Here is a 26,685-nt window from a genome sequence, read left to right on the forward strand (position 1 = left end):
ATAAGACAAATACTCTTTATTTTATTGAAACTGAATATACAATTACTTCTGTTCCCTAGGCAACCATTTTGAAACTACAACTTATTTTTTCACATTAACAAAACCACGGACTGAAAAAGACCAACTCTTGATTATGAAGAGCTAATTACAGAAATAAATAAAATAACTTATACGTGAGTCTTTATAGTTTCTATAGCTCTTACTCTCAGTCCCCAGCTCACAGGCTGCTGCTCAGCCTACGGCCTGTTGCAATCCTTGAATACAGGGATTAATTGGCTTCCTTTGCCTCAGGGCTCTTTCTCCAAGACTTTGCCACTTCCACACCAACCTCCCATCTACTCCCTTGCTGCATAAATCACCTCTAGAGGTGGCTGGTAGTGTCATGTAAACAGCGAGACCAAATGTTCCAGCATACTCACAACAACCTTAAAACGGTTCAGGGAGAGGCTGGTGGGTGCTTGTAGCTTCCCTTTCTCATAGGCCTTCCCTTTTATTCAGCTTCACGTAGTGATGAAGGAAGGAAAACAAAAAAGATTTTCCACAAACGATCTGAGTTCTATCCGTTGCCAGCAACGGACGACTTGGGAACAAGCAGACCTGACAAATCCCATAAGCATCTGTCTTAAGTCCTATGTTGCAGCCATACTAATAAACCAGATGAGATGGGAATACAGACCATTGCCTTATGATGCTCCCTTGAAGTCTTTGATGGAACGCGTTTTCTTCCTGAAATGTAACAGTCTTGCTCCACATATTGCGAGAGTCAGTAAGTGCAGAAATCATCAGCCATTCTTCAATGAAACGTGCAAACTGTTTCTTGCTGTGGCACTAAGAGGATCCGATCCACAATCGCTGCCTTCTGTCCAGTTTTAGAGATGTGCAGTTTAGCACAATTCAGATCAGAATTGACCACGTGGCTCCAAGCAGTGAGCACTGCCAACAGGGAAACACTGGAAAACACACCCTGGTTGGATTGTAGCACGTCAGGCTTCTATCGGGTGCTCTGGAACCCTTCACATATGAGGTAAATGGCCCGAGCAGAAAAAGTGCACCGTCGTCATTTCAAACTGTAAGTTTCTTTTTAAGGACATGGACTGGCTGCTTTCTTTGGAAACGTGGCACAGGGTTGTAACTAATTTCACAATGCAAACACGGTCAATACAAAATGGACACGATTTACTGCTTCTCTCAGTGACAGCTCACCAGATCTTCAACATCTTTCGAATCTTCTGAGTCAGGACTGCCCAGTGATGAGCCAATAATGTGTGAGCCATCTCCATGGTGCTGTAGGATAGGATCTGTCAAGAGACGCAGTAAAACAGAACTCGTTCATCAGTTCCATTGTAACTAATGTTAAAAATATGAAGAAAAAAAGAGCCCAGCCTTCACCATGAGAGGTAACAAGTAGCAAATTGCATTTCTGATGTCTCCAGCGTTGTCTTAAATGAGAGACCAATTTCATTCTATCAGCAGGCATGAAGAAATGCGCACTAAACAGAGTTACTCATTAGCCTATGTGTACTAATTCAAGGCTCAAGGACAATGGGAACAGCTCAGAAAGTCATGAAAAACCTGCTGTTCTATTGCTTTTCCCATGAGGTTAAGTGAGAATTTCTTCCAATCCCACTGATGTAAGCGAGCTAATCAACGTGGTTAAAGTTTCATAGCAATGATAAGGAAAACAACTCTAGAGAAAGCAAGGATCTATGAAGCACTGTTTAAAGGAAGTTAAAAGCACTACTCTGACGTAGTGAATCCTACAAAGGGACTGTCGTACCTGTTAGAGTTGTCAGCGGCAACACTGATTCGCTGTCTATGTCATCTGATGTCTGGATAAAACCATGGGAAGAAGGAACAATGAGCACAGTCTCATCGTCTATTGTAGGCTGATCAACCTGTTCTTCTATTGTAGGAGAACCCAGGTCCTGCAAAACGCAGAAGGAAAGGACGTGTGGGTGTTATTCTTGACAGCACAAACAGAACAAGTCACTTTTTGGCCTGCCATACTCCAGAAGAAGCAACAGATTCCCCAAATGAACGTTATCTCTTTAAGTTGAAATGTCAACATCTGAGCTACTTACTTCAGCATTCGTAGGGTACATTTCATCCTAGGATAGGTATTTTAAATGAGATAAGAGGAATTCTACCCCGTGAGCGGTATCAAGGACATGGGGGAGATGAAATGAGAGACTGCACAGTAGTGATAAAATGTTCCCATGTAAGGAACAAATTCTGTCTATTAACAGAAATAATTATTTCCTCTACTTGCTCTCTGAGAGACTGAAGCAATACCTTTATAGCACCTACCAACTCCACAAGTGTGGTGGCTTTACCTGAGCTTAGTAACTTAAGTCTCATAACTCCTGCTTCATTCCTCACGCTCAGTCCTTCCAGGTGCAAGCTGTCAATATCCCTCATTTCTTCTAATCCCACAGCTGCTGTTGCTGCCTCTTTCCTGGTTCTTGTAGTGCTAACACTGATAGGAAATAACACACTTGGCTTACTTGGTGTCCCAGCACACTCCGGTGGACTCCTGGTTCTGCACGTGCGGTGGGAAGACATCCCAGTTAATACTGGCAGAATAACCAAGTATCTGAATTCCAGTTTGTGTGTGCAGTATGCGTAAGGTTCATTCAACCTTCAGGAATTATTGATGCGTAACAATAGCAAATGTAGCTGGCAGAGTGAAAATACAGGGATTTATCCCCGTTTTCAGAGGCTCCAGGAAATGTTTGTGAGAGGTAACAGCTCCTTCTACTCCAGTTAGTTACAGGAAACCTGTTTCCCTATGTGTTTTCTGCAATGTTTTTGCACAGGAGGCATCATGAACACTCTGTGGTGCTGCTGAAGAGGAGCTGACTACCTGTGCTGCAGCTCAGTGATTTAAGCTCACTCCAGACGCGAACCCATTCATGCGAGGCACAATGTGCCTGACCTGCAAAAGGCAGTTTGTGCAGAGAACACAGCTGAAAACCCGCCCACGAAAAGCAGGATGTGGCAAAAAGTGAGAAAAGGAGGTGTGGAAAAAAAACCTGAAAGTGCCATTGTGACAAATGGGCACCTTTCCCAGCCAGAGATAACAAATCTCTGCAGCACGACTGGGTACTTCCCACTGCCCACACTCACAGCAACAACACAATGCTTGCAAGTGCAGAACAACAACACTGGCTTAAAGTAAGCATCATTTAGACCTGCAGTATTTGAATCTAACTCACTGCTTGCCACTGTCCAACCTAGTCCAGCTTCTAAAGAAAGATGTATTTTCCACCCACTAAATAGCACTGTCTTCTTTTCCATATTTCCACTTTCCTTCCCTTATTCTCTGTGCTAGTTTCAGTAAATGAAAGAGGAAGAATTCTATATAAACACTCCAAATGTCTGAAATCATTCGGATACAATTGTTTCTGCAACAGAAGTATCTGATCTGAATGAAATGGGAGCAACAGACCTAGATAGTTTAAATGCTTCTCATTCCCATGTAACAGATACTTAAAGTCCTCAAACATGGAAACACAGGTTAAGTGGTGCACATAGAAATACATTATTACATTCACAGAGCAGAAGTTAAATACTCTCTCTCACCTCCTTTGCTCAGCAGTCTACCTACCTGTAAAATACATGCATCAAACAATTCACAGCCTGGTTTAAACAGCATCGAGTGGTAATGATGACAGCTGTTCCATGCCACTAGCATCGTTACTTTCTACAGTCACCACTCTAAAGTATCCTGAGTGGTGAAGCAACTCCACAGCTAGGGAAGTATTCAGTGCCCAAGACAAAGTCAAATTTAAGCCCTAGTTCCAAATTAAATCACACCTCTTTCACATTCATAACGTATTAATGATAGAGGATCCAAAAAGAAAAAGCTCTCAGAATTATAACATGTATTAAATCACTGTCACGTTGATATGAATAGACTAGCATAAAGGTCAAAGATGCAAGGAAATCATTCCCAATATAGAAGCATGGAAAAAAAATCAGGTATTATCCACTTGATTACCTCAGTGACGTATGTGCTGGGTAAATCAGAGTGAGAATCCTCTTCCCGCTTCAGGCTGGCATCTGAAATCTCCTCTTCAGTTCTTACCATAACTCCATCCATCAGTTCACTGCTATTCCTGCTGCTGAATTTTGAGGCATCATCTTCATTGTACGCAGAATGTTCTTCATCACTCAGCTTGGACTGATGGATATCATCTGGGAAGCTGTTTGTTTCCAAGGTATCAGGGGGATCCGTCAGACCAGCTGCCTGAATGTCTGAATCAACAGTAAGTTCTGCCTGAGTGACAGAGGAGGAGATATCTTCGGCAGCAACGGTGCGGATGATGACACTTGGTGTGTGGCACTGCACTGTGACATTGTCACTTGTATTCAACAAGTGCTCTGGCTGTAAGGATGTTTGAGAGCAAAACAAACAAAAAAAGGATAAATAAAAACACCTCAGGTACCTTCACATCTTTCAGCAAACAGAAAAGAAGCCATTACTCAGTGTAATTTAGAAGTAGCATATGTAGCACGTCAACCCAGATCACGTTTTGACCCTGTGCTAACTGTATAAAGTACATCCATAATAGGAAATAAAAGCATTCAGGTGAGGATTGCCCCAGATTTTTATGAGATTAGAGCTTTTTTCTTTCCTGACTTTTACATTGTATTTGTTATTCAATTTTCAGTCTCCTTCTCTTTCCCTCCCCATAATAAAGACCAGGATTCCCACTAAAAGTTTTGTGAATGCAAGTATTTGCTTGTTAGAATAAATGAAACATCAGGAGACTGTAGTTTTGCTGGGACAAACCACTAGATGGAGACATCATGTTCAGTCACAGTAGGAACGATCTAAGCCACATTTTTAAGGAACATTTCACTGTTCAGAATACGTACAGATAAGGCATGGACTATGATCTGTTCTGGGGAGGCTGGAGCAGCAGCAGCTGTTAGGGTCATGGTAGGACTAGTTGTCAGTGTTAAAGGAAGGCCTTGGCTTGAGCTCGTCTGTAGCAAGTATGTACCCGGTGTTCCTGTAGGCTGGAGATGGAAAGACTACAAGACATAACACAAGTTTAATACCCAAACACACTGCCTTCCTGGGCCACACTCAGCACCCAGAGCGTGGTTATTTACATGAACCTGCCTAACTGTAATGCCCGCTGAAAAAAACAACAAACAACCCAAAACCAAACCCACACCCAATCCCTGCTGCACCAATTGCTATAGAATCATAGAATTACCCAGGTTGGAAAAGACCTTGAAGATCATCAAGTCCAACCGCAGCCTAACCATAGTACCCTAACTCTAACTATACTGCACTCAAGAGGTAGAAACAACCTCATCTACAGCCTTAGGCTACAGAGATGAATATTAAGTCATGTAAGACTTTATTATGAGGAACAATAGCAAGTAGAAGTGAATACATTCAACTTACTCTCAACACTGAAATGAGACAAAAAGTGCTATAAACAGCACAGTGGAACTAAGAGAATCTCTACTTGCTGAGTTCTTCTGCTGCTATGTCAGGTTTCAATAAAAGCATAGCGAAAAACTTCATAGCATTAAAGCATCAAGACAAATTTAAAGCATATAGCAGCAACTCAAATTGTACTCTGTAGACCTAACAAATTAAAGCTCTGGAAATACACTTTGCTTACAACTTTTACAAGTTTTATATCTGTTAAATTCCTTTTCCCATTTGAGACTTCTTTTTCTGAAAACACCCAGTTCCAGTCTCAGAATTAGCTGTATTGAAGAGAAAAAAAGCACATAAGCACCAGTTCTCTCTTACTCACTGGAAGAATCTCAAAGGTCTGTAGTGTTCCACTGTTGAGTGTTATCGTCTCAGAGTCAACTGTAGCAGCAGGGGAATCTGTCGAGGCTGCAAAAGGAAGAAAAGAATAAAGAGTAAGTATGTAAACCAAAATGTTTCAGCCCTGCAGAGAGCATTACACACTATAATTGCTACACAGCAGAGAACTATTAAGTCCAGTAATACGAAAAAGAAAAGTGACTGCAATCCTAATGACAAGGCTCTCTAATCGGTACCTAAGATACAATATCATGTACAGAAGGCTCTACAGGAGCAAAAGAAAGTACACACAGTGATAAAAGCAAACACAGTATACCTGACATAACAGAATCACAGAATGGCCTGGGTTGAAAAGGACCACAGTGATCATCCAGTTTCAACCCCCTGCTACGTGCAGGGTCACCAACCACCAGACCAGGCTGCCCAGAGCCACATCCAGCCTGGCCTTCAATGCCTGCAGGGATGGGGCACCCACAGCCTCCTTGGGCAACGTGTTCCAGTGCGTCACCACCCTCTATGTCATCTAATGACTTAAGGTATGTATGAAATTTGTAAGGAATTCCGGTGTAATGATATCTTTTGAATTGAATATTGCTTTTTTAAAAACCACTGTCAGACATAACACCGTGATGTTTATTTTTATATTACTTCTATATTTTTATTTTTGGTTTTAACTTTTTCTGCCCTCCACAGTATGTCAGCCACTAACGAGATACATCAGACACTCCCCAGAGTATTTTGTGTGTTGTGGTTTGAAGTGTAGAAAAGCTGTAAGTATTCTTATCACTTTTATCATTCTTATTCTTATCAGACTCTTATCATTCTTATCTTATGATTCTATTGTTCTATGATCACAAGTATTTATGTAATTACATGCTAACAGTAGCTATGAGAAGCATAACATACAGTTTACGTGTCAGACATTTAAGGATCACCACGTCTAAACAAGTAGTGCTTCAGGTTTTAAAAGGCATCAAAAACTCTGCTCAGAACCAGAATTAAGAACTTTATTCTCGAAAAACTCAGAAGTTCCAGGATGCTGGAGACAAATTAATACTTGTCTGAGATTATACAGTAATTCCATACTTAAAGGGCAAAAGATATGACAACAGCAATGCTACAAGCACTGAAAACTTAAGCATCTCGGATTCTGTGCTTTCAAAGTAGACTAATTTTGGTTGCTAAGAAGACAGGAGCTCTGACTTTGAAACTTTTATTACTGCAGTGGTGTGTTCAAGGTTTCCTTTGCAGATTTCCTGGCATCCAGCAGCAGTTAACTGTAAGGTGGGGCCTGTCTGTTACCTAGCCAGTTATGTCCAGAAAGCTTATAGTAATTACCCTTTTGAAACACCGAGTCTCCTATCATACGCAGCTGCAGTTGTCTAATAGGTTTAGCTCTCAAGGCATTGAGAAACAGGCAGAAAAGACATGATGAAAAATTTACTTTGATTACACAAGCAAAACACTTCCAGAAAGCAGATTAGCATGGGGAGGAGGCTTGTTAAGCAGAGAGGTGAGTGACATCACAAAATAACCACTATAGAACTCTGACAGGATTTAAGGGTTACAGAATACCAGTTGTCTCATCAAAAACCAGTAGATTTGACCAAGATGGGTAGAACTTATGAGACCACTGATGTGTTACTACAGCTAAAAAGTTCTAAGCGTGGTACTGCATGGCTTTCTAAGAAATAAACTAAATAAAATGAAGGTGGCTCTTAAGTAGATTAAGACAGATTAATCTAATGAAATTGTAAACAGAATATTATTTACCAAATGCCTTCCTACTCATACATGAAGAATCAGTTCTTAGCCCAGCTACCTAACATTTTAATCAGTAAGAATTGAAGAATGGTAGCCAATGGAGAAGACAAACTGCATATAAGGTCACAGGATCGGACTAACTGGAGTTACCTAATAAGATTAGCTACAAAACCAAACAACAGGGATGACTGTCAGGGTAGAGCTGGTAATAAATGTTTGCTAATGAGTAAAGCTCTTCCTTAAGAGGATGGGAAGCACCAATTTAAAAAAATTGGTTAGAGAAGATCATCAGCTGAACTCATGAGTGTGAATCAGCAACTAATGCTTTCCAGGCTGCCTGTGCCTAGAAATAACTGCATAAAATGGAGCAGGGCTAGAAAAACTATTGCATACCTTCTTGCTTCAATGCCCCTTATCAGAAGATAAGCACAACGGTGTAACATATTTCACAAAAGATCTTGTAAATTATGGACAAGAGTTACCAGAAGAAACTTGAAGATTAAACGTATCTACTGCATTTTCCTTAAGAGGCTTCTGCATGTTCTCAGGCCTTTTCAAAAAGAGGCTTTTCCAACTAAAATGTTATACAGCGCACTCTTCTGTCCACACAGAGAGAGACGACATGTGCAGCCACTACAATTGCCATCTCTAGCTCTTATTGTCATGGTTGTGGCTAAATTTGCCTAACAAAGATGGGTGAACAGAACCCAGGAATCCTTATCTGAAATTATGTCACAACCAGAGCAGAATTAACTCCTCCTTCACCTTCTTAACATAAGGAAGCTTTACTTTCATTAGAGGACAGCAAGTCATGCATTTCAGCTACTTACAGACATGTGTAATCTGGACTGGGATCTGCAAAGCTGTCACAGGGCCTGGTGTGTTCCCTGCATTCTCCTCCAGGCGAGCCACTCGAATCTGCACGTGCTGAACACCTGAAGTGGAGTTACTGTTTGGTAATCCACCTCCAGATTTGTTCTCCGAAAGCTGGTGCCCTGGATTGTTTTTTTGGTTCTCATGCAGTTGTTTAAGACCCTTTATCAGCACTGAAAGAAAGAATACTCATGCTCAAGTATGTTGACGAAGGGCATTTGAAACGCTGCATGTGACATTTATCCAAGATGAAAAAAAAAACCGAACAAAACAACAAAGTCCTTTTGAAGTTGGAACCTAAAGAAATCAGAGAGATTTTAAACTAGAAAGTAAGAACATAGATGCAACACATTTATAGTCACCTACTGGAATGGGCCTGAATTGTTCAGGGATCTCAGATATTTCAGCATGTGTGGAAAATAAAGAAATCTCACAGTATTTTAGACCTCTTCAAAAGCTTTCACAGTATCTTCCCAAGTTACAATTAAATGTACCACTAGTTGGGCAATGTTGCTACAAGAAGTAAAACTTCCAATCTTGCAAAAGACTGGACTGGATTTGTTCATGTAGTTGACAAACCTGACACTGGAAATAGGAACCAAGAGTCAGAATTCATCTCTCAGCAGCTGCACTACAATCTGCATACGTTGGCCCGTTACTCCAATAAAACCACCCACCTATTTCCTCTTACTATCACTGGTCCCTCTGAAGTTGACATAAATAAAGTGAGAAAGCTCTGGTCTTTGTTTTACTAGCATGCAACACAGGGAACTGCTACATATCTCCCATCACAGAATCACAGAATGACCCGGGTTGGAAGGGACCTCAAGGATCATGTAGTTCCAACCCCCCTGCCTGGCAGGGCCACCAAACATACACCTTTACTAGATCAGGTTGCCCAGGGCCCCGTCCATCCTGGTCTTGAACACCTCCAAGGACGGGGCATCCACAACCTCCCTGGGCAGACTGTTCCAGGGCCTAACCACTCTCCTAGTGAAGAACTTCCCCCTGACATCCAACCTAAATCTTCCCTCTTTTAACTTAAAACCATTTCCCCGTGTCCTGCTATTGTCAGCCCTTTCGAAGAGTTTACTCCCCTCCTGGGAGTAAGTTCCCTCCCATTCTTGAGAGCACAAGCATTTTTCATCTTGGAAACAGGAACAGATCTTGTGGATTCAGTCATGTATTTATATCATCAACTATTTGATACAACTACCTACTAACATATATTTTGTACCATACTAAGCATAACAGGGACACCCTCTCAACCAAATCCTCCCATTACAACTTTCATTATAATATGATTAATTTTGATGTTTCTGTGATTATTTTCCTCTCCCCACTACAGAAATGAAGAACTAAATGAAAGTTCACAGAAACTGAGATCCACTTTGGCTCTAGTTTCTCCAACCAAGAATGAAAGCGATGAGTGACAGATTTAGAGAGCTTTATAATCCCAATTGTTCCACTCTTCCTCACTGTACAGCTAGCAACTGATTTGCCTTCTGCTGCAGCCAATACTGAGTCAACATTTAGTCTCACATAGGTTACCTTTAAAATGATAAATGCAACAGAACTAATCCGGGGTGACACTGCCAGGCTGCAAATCCATATCCTCCTGAAACTGAAGGGGCTACTGCCCTAAATACCAAAGACAGTCATCAACTGTGACCTGCCAGCTGATCTGCTTATCTATGTGCTCTCACTTAAGACAAAGTGAAAGGAGTTGGCAATATCTACTATTTAGTTGTATTCAACAATTTAGCTTGTTTCAACAGAAGCACTTAAGGGACTGGACATGGGTGCAACTTAGCTGGTAGATACAAGGGGCTGGTAACTTCCAGCCTAAGAGCAATGCTCTATTCAGCCTGCAATGCTTTAAGTAGACAAAAAAATCCAGCCTTATTCCTTTGATGCTTGTGAAAGAAGTCTTCAGAAAAGTGCACGACTAGTACATTACCAGGGAATGAAACATCTTTGTGGTTTGCAATCTGTCTTTTGATGGTCCACCATTTACTCCGAAGCCACTGTGGCGAGCGGACACTGCTCCATCCTTCCGCGAGTAAATCCCAATTGATGTCATTTTCATCAGAAACTTCAAGTTCTGCTATCCTGACAGGGTATAGAAAAGATTCACCTATTAAAAACTACCCTCTGGACCAGAAGGGGTGTTGCACATCTCTGGTCTTGTCACGTGTAACAGAGGCAAAATGGCATGCTAGTGAATAGTCTGCCAGAGCTCACGTATCAACATATGCTTCCAAGGCTCCACGCTGCCAGAGGTCAAGCAAAATCATAAACAACAGAAAATGGACTAGACCTGTTAAATGATCCAGACCATCTCCTTGACATGCAGGATTATTCTCCTTATTACATATACATTAGGGTTTTATTCAGGTTACTGTTAGGCATTACAAACAATGGCATTTGTATCTTTTATTCTTTGGGAAATCATTCCTCAAACGCATCTCCATGGCAGGAAATATTTCCTGAGATTCACTCTAAACTTTCACTTAATTAATTTCATGTTATGTTTACTTCTGTTTTCTCCTAAATAACACTCATCCATCCTTAATTGTTTGGTTTTTCTTTGCCTCCTCTCAAATGCTTCTTAGCCAAAGTAGATATAGATGAAATTAGCTACAATATTAAATGGCTCCTCATAAATGGATCCCATCAGGCTCTCCAGGAAAGGAGCAGTCTCCACACAGTTCTGGCAGACATTACACACAACACTGGATTCTACCAGAATCTGCCTGAATACTGTTAATATCTCTGAAGTATCTCCTGCTCATCTGTACCTGGAGCACATGAAAGAGACGTGAACAGCGAGAAGGGAAAGGATTTTGGTAAAAGTTCTCTTCATAAATCAAGCAGTGATACCAAATATTGATAGCTTAAAATAAAAGAAAAAAAAAGGGAAATATGTACCAAAACAAGCCCTGAAGGATGACTGTACTAAGTGTTAAAAAGATACCACTTGTGCATAAATACTAAGAATCACAGCCAGCACATACTGAAATGCAGAATCAGGTTACTCATCTTGAAATCAGGTCAAACAGATTCAGGAAATCAGTGAATAGTGCTCTGTAAACAATTTTTAGATTCCCCTGTATGCCTGGGATTTTAATTCCCACCCCCGACTATGAACCCATAAAAATCCACTGGCCTGAGTTAAAGGCATTTGAAATGGTAGGAGGACTGGAGAGAGATTGCTAAAGTTACTGAGCTTTTCACTACCAGGTTTCCAGTTCAAATGGAGTCATCAAAAATGCTGAAATCCAATCCGTGTTTGTCAGCCTACATGAAATTAATTTGCAGTCTCAGTTTAGTTCTTTGTAGACGAGATGTCCACATCACAGAAACCACCACCACACTTGACCCTTGTTGGTCATCTCATCAGAGAGGCCAAGGACTGAATGGGCAGGGAGACTGAACTACCCTCCAGTTAAGGGTTGAGGCACATTGGTGGGGCAACGTGGGGAAGCTTGCACTGCCGCTGCCTGTGCTGTACCTGTTCTGTGGAAAAAAGAGGACTTCAGTCTCCAGGGTTTTCAATCTGACACCTTTCACGAGCACTAAAATTCACTAAAAAAACAAAAAACAAAAAATACGTTCAATAATAAATCTCTGGGAACTGTAAATGCAGCAGTGACTTTTGGAAGCTTCTAAAGTTTTTAAGAGTCTAAGAGACCAGCAAAAGGGACCCCAGTGGAATCCTGCTAGCATCATATATTCTGAACCTTTAAAAGCAACTAAAACAACAAACCTTAAAATCAGATTTATTTCATCTTCCTTGGTCCACTCAGTCCCCCCACTTTGTTTCCAGTTGAGATAGTTGAGCCATTTAGAGCGGCACTGTTTTTCAGAGCGTGTTCCGACCCTTTCTGCTACAGCAGCCCATGATACACCTTGTGTGACAATGTCACCTGGTTCTGTGCTCGTTAGCTCATGAACTACTTCTGCTAATCTCTTTTCTTCCTCTTCTGTCCACTTTCCTGAAAGAGAGAAAAGCCCTCCAACTTAACCAGCAGCAGATGACCTCTGTTCTGATCTGTGATGTCAGCCAATACATTTATCTCCATGACTTAACACTGTTGTTGTGGAGCTGCAAAGAACGTAAGACTGTTCTCATTTACCAACAATTTACAGTATAATCCATTCTTAACTAATAGGGCTAGGGTTCATAATTCATTTTTGCCATGCTGTTGTCAAGTTTTATCCTCTTTTCTTATGGATGAATGAAGCCACACAGAACTTATCAAAATACCAAAGCAAACCGGTCCAAGCTACACAACTTATATGAGTTGAAGTAAGTTAAACACATAAAACTTTAGCTTACAATAACTACATGGGGTCTGATGAAGTTTTTCTCCCATTTGAATATATAAATTACAAAATAAACAATACTTTACTCCTTAAGTGCTCGTGTCTCTTAATTGATGTAAAGACAGTGTATGTCTATAAACACTCAACACAAGGCAAAGTATTTTTAATCCACTTCAATATGATATGCTCCAGTGGCATAAACATGATGGACAACTGACTGCAGAACTGATCTTTAAAATGAGAAACAGCAGAAACTTATACTAAATGCATTCTAAAAATATCCCAGATTTCACACTTTACTAACAAAAGCCAGACTTAGACATCTGAAAACAGGATCACAGAATGCTTTGGGTTAGAAAGGAGCAAGATAATTCAGTACCAAACCTCCTGACAGCGGCAGGGATGCCAGCCACTGGATCAGGTTGCCAAAGCCCCATCCAATCTGGCTCTGAACTCCTCCAGAGATGGAGCATCTACAATTTCCATGGGCAACCCATTCTGTTATCGCACCACCCTCACAATGAGTAATTTCTTCCTTGTATTTAATCAGTTATTGACAGAGGCAGAGATGGGACAACGCTAAGTGGAGTATGTCACTGACTGGCATTTACCTCACCTGTGTTGCAGGTATCCTTCATCAATCTACATCGATCTTTCACAGAAGAAGCACTTCTCCCCAGCGCAGCTCCTATTGTGGCCCAGTCATTGCCGTACTTTATTCTCAGTCTGAAGAGAAACACGCCTATTAGCACTATATCCACTTATGAGATCATCAAAGTAATTCTCTACAAAAATAGGAAAAATGTGCAGTTTGCAAACTTAAAAACAACGACAAGTCACTCTGTTATTACTGTACAGAATTTTTAATACATTTTCTGCTATTGCTGACAATTTTTCTACACATCTCTAGAAGTCTTTTCAATGGTACAGCTGAGCCTCAGGATACTTGCTTTTAAAACAAGCATCTGTAACTTATTATCTATTTCTCATTCAGGTGTGTTATGAAGCTTAATTATTGTGTAAGTACATTATGGATGTTTAGATAAACACACAATATCCCTTCTACAAAGGTTCCCTGATTATTTTAAAGTGATACAGGGACTGCTTAGAAATCTAAGTAGTATCTGATCAAAATCCAGGCGAGCTACAACTTAAATGAGGCAAAATACTGCAAAATCATATTCAAAATTTTAACTATTATTTTCCTGTCACACACAATATAGGGTCACTTAACATGTAGAGCCATGAGTATTCATGACACATCTGAAACATGACTCGTTTCAGACTTTGCTGCAGGTTACTTAAGTCCTGAACATACACTAAAAAACAATCAGAATTTAATTTCTCTTCAGTTTAATTTAGCAGCCACAACTTTCTGGTATGTGGAGAACTCAAATTTACACCTGACCTTGCATTGATTTCATACAACAAAACAACCTGTTCCAACCACCCAAGGTACTCAATATGACCTCGTTAATAAGACTTACTCTTTAAGCCTTTCAATTTCCTCGGGTGTATACCTAGGAGACAGGTAAATGAAAAGACATCATTTTAACCAGAAAACATACAGCACAAACATTACTGTTTTACTAACCATACCGTAAATTTTAATTACCGTGAAGATTAAAGAATTTCAGCTCTAAGAAACAATGACTGGAGAGAACACAAAGGACAATTGCCATTTACCATGTCAGTGCATTTCTAAGGCAATCTGGTCTAAAATCTGCCTCATTTGCCACTGAAAATCTCCATTCTCAGTGAAGACACTTTAAAAAACAGAATCAAAATGCCATCTCTTAGTCTCTGAAACAAACAGCTACTCTCTTTCTGTCTCAGTTTACAACCAGCATAAGGCAGAAAGCAATTTAAAAAAAAATCACTGCTGGAATAATATTTTACTTTCCAACCATCTTTAAAAAATAAAACCACACATCCTCAGCAGCACTTCCAGATCGCACCATACCCACTGCTTTACAGAGAGGGAAACTAAGGGCAGATGGATTAAGAGCAATTAGCTCAAGGTCACAGTTCTAGGAAGAAACTATACCTCAGCAGATCCATGCTTGTGTCAAAGTCTTCTAATTGCATCAGAATCCCCTCTGCAGTCTGCCTTTTAAGTTGTGGATACCATCAACTTAACTATTATCACGGTTGTTCAAGCAGAATTCAGCAGAGGTCACTTATGATCAGGAAGAGCTGGGTCTGTTTGGCTAGTATCTTCTGTCTCATGCGTAACACGTCACACATTAAACAAATGACTCTACTCATACCAATAAAACCATGCAGCATTAGAGGTTTTCATACTTTCCAACATGGTTTCTGTCATCATACATGCGAAGAACTCTTCTATAAACAGCAAAGAGAGGCCGATTCAGACCCCAAGCTATTGTCCTGTAGAAATCTTTTCTCTCATCTTTTGACATTTCAAATATAATTTCAGTGGCATCTTTTATTCCACGGGCCTAGAGGAAAGTATTTAAAAAAAAGCTTAGATGAAGACTCCTAAAGCTCAAGCAGAACATTCAAGAACTGAAGCTTTGCATATCATTATGCAGTTTTCTATGTATTCCAAATAAGAAAGCCCAGGATTTTAACTGAGTGTTTATAAAACAGCTACTTGAAATAAAAGTCTTGAACATTTGGTTTTTAGCATTGAAGCTTGGGCAGAAATGGCAGCTCTAACCTTCATCCACATAAAAACTGTCCAACATATTTTATTATCAAAGGTTGAACATCATAATAGAATTAGCTCGGTGTCATACAAGCGAAAGTTGTCAAACAGTTCTCTATCAATTTATTACTTAACTTTAGATATTCTTGATCTAAAAGCATTTTTTTCCCCACTTAAGCTACTTTTCTTCTAATGGAAACTGCAAGCAGATTTTAATACAAAAAAGCCAATGGAACTAAGTATAAAAGGAGTTTTTGTTTCATTTTTTGCTTCAACAACAAAAAAAACCCCATAATTTATATATAAACATAATTTAATATATAGTTTTATATAAAAACATAAATTTATTTATTAAAAGTTCTATATCTCCAAAAAACAAGATGCGAGATAAATGGGAAAGGATGAATCAGACAAATCAGCAGTAACTCAGTTATCTAAGTGGCTTAAAAACATACATCTAGATTTAGGAAAGTATTACTCACTATGAACAATTTAATAGCAGAAATTCTAATACAGATGTGGGTAGGCACAAGTTGCTAGAACCAATACCATTTCTATGCCAATGAAGACTGAATTCAGAGCTATTCTGATCCACAAATGAAGGATAGTGAACCTCTAATATCCAGCCTATGTATTTGAAGCTGCAAGCTCAAATATTCTCAGCTGTAAGCCTATCACAAACGTGACTTACTGGCAATTATCACTGTTGGCATGTTAACTGCATTCCTATTTCTATGCTGAACTATGATACTGGTATATTAAGGGTAAGAAGGCAGACAGACATCCTGCTAACATGGTAAAAACAGGTAAGACATGGTATCAAGATTCTGAAAGTTCAACTCATCACTTAGGAAGGAAAATTATCTCTGCAGCATTCGTTCTGTAGTCTTAAATCTTGCGTGCAATTATCTTATGTATTTCAAATAAGTACTGACAGTTTCTACTACGTACTGATGAGAATCACATACAGCGCATTCTGGAAAGTGCTGAAGGAGATCTAGTGGTGCCCTATTAGCAGTATAGCTATATCAACAGGCAGATAACGTACTCTAACACATACCTTTAAGTAACGTTCAATATTACTCATCAAAATGTCAATTTCTTCCTTTGACCACATCCCTTGCTTCCACTTATGGCCTTAAAACAGAAATGAAACTGAAGTGAAAGTCAGTAAAGCAATATATCAGAAAACACATCCCTCATTACTGCAATGCATTAACAAAGAAAAAAAGAGTAGTAATTTTAGGTATTTTAACTAGAATTGGTTTTGAACAGATGCTATTTCAGAACTGTTAAGTGATACTTAGTGACTTGTCAACTGCCAAGAAATATTTAAATCATCCAAACCATTATTCTTTGAAAAAACAACACTGATTTAAGTGCTGTTAACTCATGTTTTCAGGGTCTCTCTTCAGACAAAACTATCACAGAATCACAAAGGTTGGAAAAGACCACTAAGATCATGTAGTCCAACCATCAACCCATCCCCACCATGCCCACTAACATCCCTCAGTGCCACATCACCTCACTTGAATACCTCCAGGGATGGTGATTCCACCCCCTCCCTGGGCAGTTTGTGCCAGTGCATCACCATTGTTTCTGAGAAGAAATTTTTCCTAATACCCAACTTGAGGGGAAAAAAAAAAAGAGTAGGAACCTGAAAACTTGAAACTTAAAAAGCTAGAAAGTTTCTGTCTTGAAGCAGACAGAAATTACTGTGCACTCAAATGATTCCAAAAGCTGGAACTTAAAATGTAACTCAAAATATTACTTTGGGAATTGGCAGCTATGTGGGCTTCTCTTACATGCCTTATTGCTTCCCAGCCCGTGAGTAGTGCTATCTACCAGAGTGCTTTCCAGAGAGGCATCCTCTCTATTTCTGCATTGGGAATAATGTTACGCTTCCTATGTCTATGCCCTTAGTCACCTCAATGGCAGCTAAGCTCTGAAAGTAAAAATAATTCAGATTATTCTAAGAAAAAATTCCAAGCACCAGTTTCATTGAAACATTGAGACATTCCTTCCTTGAATTTATGCATAGCTTCCTCTTTTTCCCCTCATAACATACTTAATATCAGTGATCATTTGTAATTAAGATTATGCTTGTGACCCAGTTTACATCCTGGTGAGTGCTGGCTACCTGCCTATCTTTGCTCAGAGAAGTCAGGGTACTTCCTTCTCAGCTTACTAATTACTGGAGCCGAGAAGCAGTGCACATCAAGAGCCTATTTACTTGAATTCAAAGTACAATCATGGTGAGAGGAAACTCTTGCCTGTGAATGACAATTTCAAAGTCTTCTTCCAAAGCTACATAGGCAGAACTTAACTACTCTAGCTGTGATTATTCACGCCATTATCAAAGCACCGGAACTGACCTCTGAATGGACACGGCTACTACTGTATGTGGAATGACCTTTAACACCCTACTATTTTAGGAAAGGAAGCCTATTTTTGTACTTCATGTTTGCATATTTAGAGCCAAGCTTATCTCGCTTTCTTTTCTCCAAGACCCGTGGACATTCTTAACAGGTGGAGATTGTTATAAAATGATAAGCTCAAGCAACACGTCAAACTTCCAGCTCCTGTAAGAGGAGATAAGCAGTGGAAATCCTCCACAGCTAATCTCATGGAGACCTCAGAAGAGGCTCAACTAATATAGTTTCATTGGATTTCATTGTTCCATATATTTCATTGGAAAGGTCTTCCCCATGCTATTTCTCCTAATAAAATCACAGCATTTAGTGCCCTCATTCATTCAGAGAGATTCAGAGAGAAAACCATTGTCTTCCCCTCAAGTTTTCTAACAGTAAAGGATTTTGCTTTGGACTGATGGAAGAGCTTTTTTTCCGTGAAGCAGTAAGGTCAGGATGAGAAAAACAGTGGAAAGACCGAGGAATTTGGAGAGATGTGTTCATTTGACATAAGTTGCTTAGGCATGTCTGGGAGGGTGGAGGGACAAAAAAAATCAACAACAAACTTCTGAAGCTCAGCAACTTCTGAACTGCTACACGACCGTGCATTTGGAAAGGGAAGAATTGTCAGCTGGTAGTTTTAGGAGTAGCAGTGGTTATTTAAGTATTAATCTGCACAAGTTCAGAACTTCATTTTTTCACAAGTACTTGCCTGTGACTGGCGCTTCCCATCTCCCAACCAAGCAAATGGAGCCAACATACAACCATGTGCCTTATGTGCGCTAAGACACATTACCTACGGCAGTTCTCTATGTGGCCACTAGAATCAGTCTGACCACTTCAAGTTCAGCCTCTCTTCCCTTCCAAGTGTATCTGGAGTTCCATCTATCTTCTTGTATATGAAGTGTAAGAGAGATGGTGAAGACTTAATGCATTAGGTTTCTCTGCAGTTTTAGAACTGGTCTTTTCAAGTATCTACACTAAAAAAGCCATATCAGAAATTACTTTATGCAACCTGCAAAATGTTCCCAAGGGCATTTTGAACAGCTTACATTCCTACAGAGAATGTAAGTATCCTACCTTTATTTGTCAGGGAATCCTTATCCTCTTTGGTTGTGAACCAGGCTTGACTAACAGCTGACACTTCTTCATTGCCCATTGGAGAGATTTCATCCAGCTGTTCATTCTGAAGAATCTTGAAAAGACAAGAATGAAATTGTATGAAATCTTCAGTTCGTTCAATCACTTTCCATCTAACATGGAGGCATAACTTGAAGGAAACCACCACACCTAGTTACCTTGCTGAATGCTCAGGAAGTACCACTTTTAGATGTGGCATTAAAAGTAAATTCACCTTTCTCCTAAGACTTAAGGTAAGATTTAGTTTTACTGTACCTGAATCTGAGTAACAGTTCCTTCATTAATCTCATCTTCAGCTACCTCAGCAGTAGCAGTCATGGTCACCTCAAAGCTCTGATCATTCTCTGAAACTTCAGAATAGGAAAGTTAGTCATATAACTCACTTCTGTAATATTTTTATGCACACTTTATGGGTTTTACCAATTGTCACCTTAGCTCTGAAAATTTTAAAGAGGCCTTATCTGGTATTTAACTGTTGATCAAGTAAAATCATCTTGATGATTATCAACCCTTTCTGTTCATAAAACTTAAGTATGAGTACAGAAACCTTCAGTTTTTCACATGACTACAATCAAAAAACTAATTTGAAACATGTAAACACAGCATGTTTGCTTGGCGCAGGCTGCCAAGAACCATATCCAGCCTGGCCTTCAATGCCTCCAAGGATGGGGCATCCACAACCTCCTTGGGCAACCTGTTCCAGTGCTCCACCACCCTCTGTGTGAAAAACTTCCTCCTAACATCTAACCTAAACCTCCACTGTCTCAGTTTACAACCATTCCCTGTTGTACTGTAGATACAAGTTGCTGCAAAACATCCAAGACTTTAAGAGGTAAAAAAGAATATAAACATGTGCTAATAGAATATGTAAACTCAACACAAAACATTCTGCTTATAATCCAAAGAGTTATCTTTTAACTCATACCAACAGAAACAACTGCTTCAACTTATAACAACTTACTCGGAACTGCAACAACAGAAATGCAGGGAGCTGAGTCATCAAGGCTCTGGTCATCCTCTGACAAGCAAAGCCTTTTGTGTGGAGGTTCAGTGCTGTCTTCAGAGTTTACTTCATCAGTTTCTGGCAACAAAAACACACACAGGTCCCTTTCAGTTTGCAAAGTAGAGTTCTTGAGAAAAACCAAATCAAAAGCAGCAGCAAATGTGAGAGGTTGGTTGAATGTTTATTACTGCCCAGGACCTTAACATCAGTTGTGGGCAGTAACAGTTTGCATACATGAAGTACATGTAATACATCTCATAGTACATCTATGAAGATTTCTTCATAATTCCACCATTATCCTTCCTGAATCGATTCTCTGCTGCATAACAAAACTCTTAAGCCCACAGAAATTGGTGTGTGTGCTCAGTTACAGAATCACAGAATCACAGAATGACCCAGGTTGGAAGGGACCTCAAGGATCATGTAGTTCCAACCCCCCTGCCTGTGTTCTAAGTACACATTTCCAGTGAAATAAAAGAGAACAGATACAGACTTGTCAGGCACATACCTACAAAATTCTGGGGCTTATGCTTCATATGACACTTCATCCTTCTTTAAACTGAAACAGAATTAATCTCAGCACAACAAACAGAATCCCAATAGCCTGTCTAATTTGGAGGCAGGCAAGAATCGTAGAAAGATCAATAAAAAAAGGAAGAAATAATATTGTGCAATAGAATTCTATACCGTTTTGAGGGCAGTGAAGTATGAGGTTTCCTTCAGTGTCCTGAGTCAGAGTCACGGAGTTCACTGTTTCTACTGTCACTGTGTCAGACTCTTCTTCAACTGTGCTCATACTCAAACCTGAAAGAACAATGCACACATTAGTTGCCTTTGGATTGCCACCTTGCCCATAATGCTGCCTTCTTTTTCTCAAACAGCCCATCAAAACTCAACAGAGAATGACAAATCTCCATCTGTTCTTCTACAATAATTCCATAGTTAAAAGAGATTTACCTACCACTGCCACTTCTGCACACTTATACATTGCATGGAGTAAAATCTGGTAGTTTCAAAGCTACTATTCTAGTTAAAATAACACCCAACATTTATACTCAGGAGCATTTCAGATCTACTTTATTGTTCTTTTTATTTTTGGAATAGAAATCTAAGCTGTTGCTTTTTCAACACCTTGTAATATTTGCCCCTTTGGTATTTGTTACATTTCTCATTTCTTAATTTTACTGTTACATAAAAGCCAGTCAACACTGAGAAATACTTTAGTACTCACACTGCTCATAGCTGAGAGATTTACGGAGTGCTAAGTTGGGAAGTTTTATTCCCCTTCCATGCATACAAATAACTGCTAGTGCTTCTTCTCCATTAAAGAAACAAACGTAAGCACCAGAAAAGCTGCATGCAGGTGGTCAACAGCATAAAAGATTACAGAAGTAGTGCCAGCAGTAAGCAATACGGACTGAAGTGAACTGCAACGCTACAAAGCGCTCCTGCTAATGCCACTGCCATCACAGAAACACTATACAGAAACTCAAGGCCTGAACAATCTAACAACAGCATCGAGATCCCAATTACTCCTTAAAAAGCACGGAAAGATTTGCACAGTATTGTCCCAGAAGTTGAGGTTTTCTAGGAAAGAAACATCCCTTGGTGTAACCTCTGGCCTGAGCAGGGCTTTTGTAACCTTCTGCCATTCTCCTAAGCTCAATTCATCCCAACAGCTGGTTTCTCTCCGAGAAACAGAATCATGCTCTGTTTGACACTTGATGTTAAGCATATCTCAAGTTCCCTGACTAATACACGTAACTGGGACTTGGTGAAAAGTGAGGAAGGGCCAAATTCTAAACTTGAATGGAAAAATTCAAATCAATTTCAATGGATCAGCTGGAACCTCGCAAAAAAAACCCCACCTTCACTGTGTAGAACATGAAGTCAAAGCCAAGAGGGTCTTTTAAACATTATTTCTTTTTATTAATTAAAGCACACAAATACAAGGTAAACTAATGGAAACAAAGAAACCTGTTCTCTTAAGATACATTTACACCAGGACACCAGCACTAACCCAGAAGACATGAATAGAAAACAGCCTGCACATCTCCAGACTTCATAACAACCACTGATTTCCAGCTGAGTAACAATAGAACTAGCCCATATGCTGGAGATCCATTAGATATGATATAGGAGGGGGCCAACTGAAGCTTATGGGGTGTGCAGTGGAAAAAGCACGTTTCTCCTGCTGAGAATGCCCTGACATGGCTCACTGTAAATGAGTGACCCAGGACACTTCATCCTGGATTCCAGTGCTTTCTTTAGGGATACAAATCTATCATTAATTTTGTATTCTGGAGGAGGGCATTAGCTTGTGGGGGAAGGGAATAGCATTGAACACACGTGCATGAACAGTGTGGAGTGGTTAGGCCCTGGAACAGGCTGCCCAGGGAGGTTGTGGATGCCCCGTCCTTGGAGGTGTTCAAGACCAGGTTGGACAGGGCCCTGGGCAACCTGATCTAGTAAAGGTGTATGTTTGGTGGCCCTGCCAGGCAGGGGGGTTGGAACTACATGATCCTTGAGGTCCCTTCCAACCCGGGTCATTCTGTGATATAATGAAATGCAGTGAAAACTGAAGATTTTTTCCTATTTCTAAGCTAACGGTTGAGAAATAAATGCAAATTTGATAGGCAACTTACAGTGCTTTGATAGATTGTTGGGTGTGTTTACTAAAGCAAACACTATCCACAGTTCCTGACAACTTCAAATAGGTTTCAATGCACAACTAGAGATACAAGGTTCTGTCATGATGCCTTGTTATTGATTAATATTGAAGCAAGTATTAAAGCATACTACAGGAGGCTTCCAGCTACTGAAGTAGCAGTGGGAACACACTCATAGGATGCATTAGGATTTCAGTGCATTCACTCAAGAGTGACACAGTGGAAATGGTGTCATTCCACAACATCACATATCTTCTATTTAATAAAACCTGAATGTTTTCTGTATTCCATAGCAGGGTTTTTATAAGATCAATGCTTCTGATGCACAATCGGGAGACGCTGCTATATGACCTGAGTTGATTCTCTTACACTATTAATTGATGGAAAAAATGAAATAAAGCCCACAAAACTTTCTTCCCACGCTGCATGGATTCCACTTCAATCTAAATCAAAGTCACAGAGGAAAGGACTTCAACAGCTGCAACAAGAAGGGGAGCAAACTGGACAGACATCAAACACAAGGAGCCAGAGACCGGAGTTCAATATACACCAAGATTTATTAAACCGTATCAACATAAGATTGCAGTCCTGCAAGAGCAATTAAGTTCAACTCATTTGTGGTATTTAAGGAAGCAAGCCATCACAAAAAAATGGAAATATCACAGAATGACCCGGGTTGGAAGGGACCTCAAGGATCATGTAGTTCCAACCCCCCTGCCTGGCAGGGCCACCAAACATACACATTTACTAGATCAGGTTGCCCAGGGCCCCGTCCAACCTGGTCTTGAACACCTCCAAGGACGGGGCATCCACAACCTCCCTGGGCAGCCTGTTCCAGGGCCTAACCGCTCTCCTAGTGAAGAACTTCCCCCTAACATCCAACCTAAATCTTCCCTCTTTTAACTTAAAACCATTTCCCCGTGTCCTGCTATTGTCAGCCCTTTCCAAGAGTTTACTCCCCTCCTGGGTGTAGGTTCCCTTCAGGTATTGAAAGGCTGCAATGAGGTCACCCCCAACCTTCTCTTCTCCAGGCTGAACAAGCCCAACTCCCTCAGCCTGTCCTCATAGGGGAGGTGAATATATTGGTAGTCAATGGGACAAACTGTTCTCATTTACATTGATGCACACTGATTTACGTCTGGCAGGACTCCATGAGTGCGAGCCTATCCACTGATATTCTCATAAGAAGCACTGAGCATGGTTACATGTCAAATACACACCAAATGAAATCAGCACTGCTCCAAAAGGGAAAACACAACAAAACAAGAAAGTGTCTCCCCTTCCCGATTACAGGGAATAGCCCTCAGGTGCAAGTATGGGTATGGATAAGAATCTTGGTAAGACTGAGGTGTGTATTTTCTTTCATATAAATCCAGTTTCATTTCAAGCGTTAAGCGATCAACTTTTTCACCACTATAAAGAAGCAGAAATTTAGGATAACAATCAAATTTTGGATGCTAATTGTAGAAGGCATGAGATAAAACCACAGCTCTGCTGCCTTCTGTTAGATGAAGAAACACAGCACTAGCTCTCACAAATAGGGTGGTGTTAGAAATGGTAAGAAACAGTACAGACACATGGAAAATGTTTCACAGAATCAGAGAAGAAAGGGACCTTAAAGCCCACCTAGTTCTAATTCCCTGCCATAGGTTGGTTGCCCCCTATCAGACCAGGCAGCCCAGGGACCAAGACCTCCAGTGACAGGGCAAACACAGCTTTACCACCCCCTAAATAAAGAATCTAACATCTAACTTACACTTCCCCTCCTTCAGCTTAAAGCTATCCCCATAGAATATCCAAAATTGGAAGGGATCCATAAAGATCATCGTGTTTAACTCCTCTATTTAAGGCATTTAACTCACTCTTCAGTCCAGAAAGCAAGCATGAAGTTATTGGCATTAAGAAGCAAAAGTGTCCACCTTCTTGCTAAGACGTCTTCTATCTTTGCAGCAGGACTTTAACCACGCTGTCAAGGAATTAATTGCATCTACAGCTAAGGCATTGCTGGCAAACAAAAATGATTTTCTAGATTACTTTGGTGTATTACTTATAACAGCCAGGTGGGTTTAAACAATGGTGAATAAAGGCACACAAATAGTGTGAGCCAAAGATCTGAAGTGTAACACGCTTCACTGTGCCTGAATACACACTCAAGAATAAAGAGATCTCAAAAGGAAAGGGGGGGAGGGAAAAAAGAAGGAAATAAAGGAACAGCTCCTCCTGAATGGGCACCGTGGTGTTTAACGGTGATGCTGGGAAGCCCGGTCCTGCTCTTGGATGCAAACCCTGATCCTGGCAGGGTAATATATTTCAGAACCATGTAGTGGTTCATGTAGGATCATGTAGTTCCAACCCCGCTGCCTGGCAGGGCCACCAAACACACACATTTACTAGATCAGGTTGCCCAGGGCCCCGTCCAACCTGGTCTTGAACACCTCCAAGGACGGGGCATCCACAACCTCCCGGGGCAGCCTGTTCCAGGGCCTAACCACTCTCCTAGTGAAGAACTTCCCCCTAAGAAGTTTAACACAAAACCCGCACCGCCGTCCCCTCCCCCATCACCGTGGGGACCCTTCCATCTTCTCCCTACTTTCGTACCCCCGCCCCCAGATGCCGCCGGGGGATGCGGATAAGAACAGCCGCAGTAGAAGCGGCTCCCCCAGCCTCAAGACCCGCCTCATCGCCTCAGCCCCCAGCCGCCAGCGCCGCCATTTGGGCCCGGCCCGCAGCCGCCGCCATTTTCCCGTCCTCTCAGCAGGCAGCGGCTTCAGCTGAGCCCGGTCCGTCCCGCTGTGGCCCTGCCCACAGCATCAAGGCCGCTGCTGCAGCGCGGGGCCGGCCATGGCCGCCTCTCTCTCTCTCTCTCTCCTCCCGGTGCCCTCGGTTCGGCCCGCCCCGCTCATCGCCGCCACCACCACCCGCTTCATCCCGTCCGCTCCCGGCCTTTGGCAGCCCGCAGGGCCCCGAGCGCCTTACTTCCTGTTTTGGGTCCGGGCACTTGAGAAACCAGGATGGAGACTCCGAAGTACCAGGATGGAGGCGCCGAGCGGCAGCGAGAGGCGGTGGGGGAGGAGGAGGAGGCGGAGGAGGCGGCGGGGCAAAGCGAAACGCAACCAGCCAGCCCGCCGGAAGGGCCCGCCGCCCACACGGCTCCGCTTCCGCCCCACAGCGGGGCTGCAAGGCCGATACCTCGTAGGGCTCCATGGGGCGGCTCGTGGTAACATGTTGGGCTTCCTCATGAATCACAGAATCACAGAATGACCCGGGTTGGAAGGGACCTCAAGGATCATGTAGTTCCAACCCCCCTGCCTGGCAGGGCCACCAAACATACACCTTTACTAGATCAGGTTGCCCAGGGCCCTGTCCAATCTGGTCTTGAACACCTCCAAGGACGGGGCATCCACAACCTCCCTGGGCAGCCTGTTCCAGGGCCTAACCACTCTCCTAGTAAAGAACTTCCCCCTAACATCCAACCTAAATCTTCCCTCTTTTAACTTAAAACCATTTCCCCGTGTCCTGCTATTGTCAGCCCTTTCCAAGAGTTTACTCCCCTCCTGGGTGTAAGTTCCCTTCAGGTATTGAAAGGCTGCAATGAGGTCACCCCGCAACCTCTTCTCTAGGTTGAACAAGAGAAGAGAAGGTTGCGGGGTGACCTCATTGCATGAGGAGTGAGATTCGAACTAGGCGCACATACAATCCCTTAGTGCACAGCACAGGCTTTCATAGCTTCTTAAGAATTCTCATTCCATCTCTAGGGGTGACACAACTAGAACAGGCAATTGTGAATATCTTGGTGTCATGGGTTACTTAGATTTACCTATGCCCGTGACAGGGGAAGCCACCCCGTAGGGCCCCCCGGGCCCTGAAAAGGAGCGGGAAAAGGGGAATGGGATAAAAACAGCGGCAATCTAAAGAGGAAAAACTTATTTTACTAAATATGATATCGAAATACAAGATAACACAATATAATATAATTGAGGCTAACAAATCGAACGAAGCAGAGAGAGTGAGAGTCCCCGCAAACA

At 41.4% G+C, this 26,685-nt stretch overlaps 1 protein-coding gene across 3 annotated transcripts; it reads right to left on the bottom strand.

Annotated features, from left to right (window-relative positions):
* Nucleotide 1: 1 nt before the first annotated feature.
* Nucleotides 2-25,805, bottom strand: DMTF1 (cyclin D binding myb like transcription factor 1). 3 transcript variants are annotated; one of them, XM_015874202.2, is made up of 17 exons: nucleotides 25,637-25,805; nucleotides 20,679-20,795; nucleotides 19,950-20,069; nucleotides 19,244-19,338; nucleotides 18,929-19,043; nucleotides 16,498-16,574; nucleotides 15,071-15,228; nucleotides 14,254-14,286; nucleotides 13,383-13,492; nucleotides 12,207-12,435; nucleotides 10,398-10,549; nucleotides 8,395-8,610; nucleotides 5,784-5,869; nucleotides 4,882-5,040; nucleotides 4,001-4,387; nucleotides 1,778-1,925; nucleotides 2-1,298 (listed from the first exon to the last, which is right to left on the bottom strand). In XM_015874202.2, the coding sequence occupies exons 2-17, from the start codon at nucleotides 20,785-20,787 to the stop codon at nucleotides 1,189-1,191; spliced, it is 2,304 nt and encodes a 767-aa protein (XP_015729688.1). In that variant the 5' UTR covers nucleotides 20,788-20,795; nucleotides 25,637-25,805; the 3' UTR covers nucleotides 2-1,188. The 3 variants fall into 3 exon arrangements, with proteins under 3 accessions (XP_015729688.1, XP_015729610.1, XP_015729780.1); XM_015874124.2 differs by lacking the exon at nucleotides 25,637-25,805 and adding an exon at nucleotides 24,523-25,053; XM_015874294.1 differs by lacking the exons at nucleotides 19,244-19,338; nucleotides 19,950-20,069; nucleotides 20,679-20,795; nucleotides 25,637-25,805 and having other exon boundaries at nucleotides 16,498-16,592.
* Nucleotides 25,806-26,685: the final 880 nt, after the last annotated feature.

The sequence above is a fragment of the Coturnix japonica genome, chromosome 1, assembly GCF_001577835.2.
Source record: "Coturnix japonica isolate 7356 chromosome 1, Coturnix japonica 2.1, whole genome shotgun sequence".
Lineage (NCBI taxonomy): Eukaryota > Metazoa > Chordata > Aves > Galliformes > Phasianidae > Coturnix > Coturnix japonica.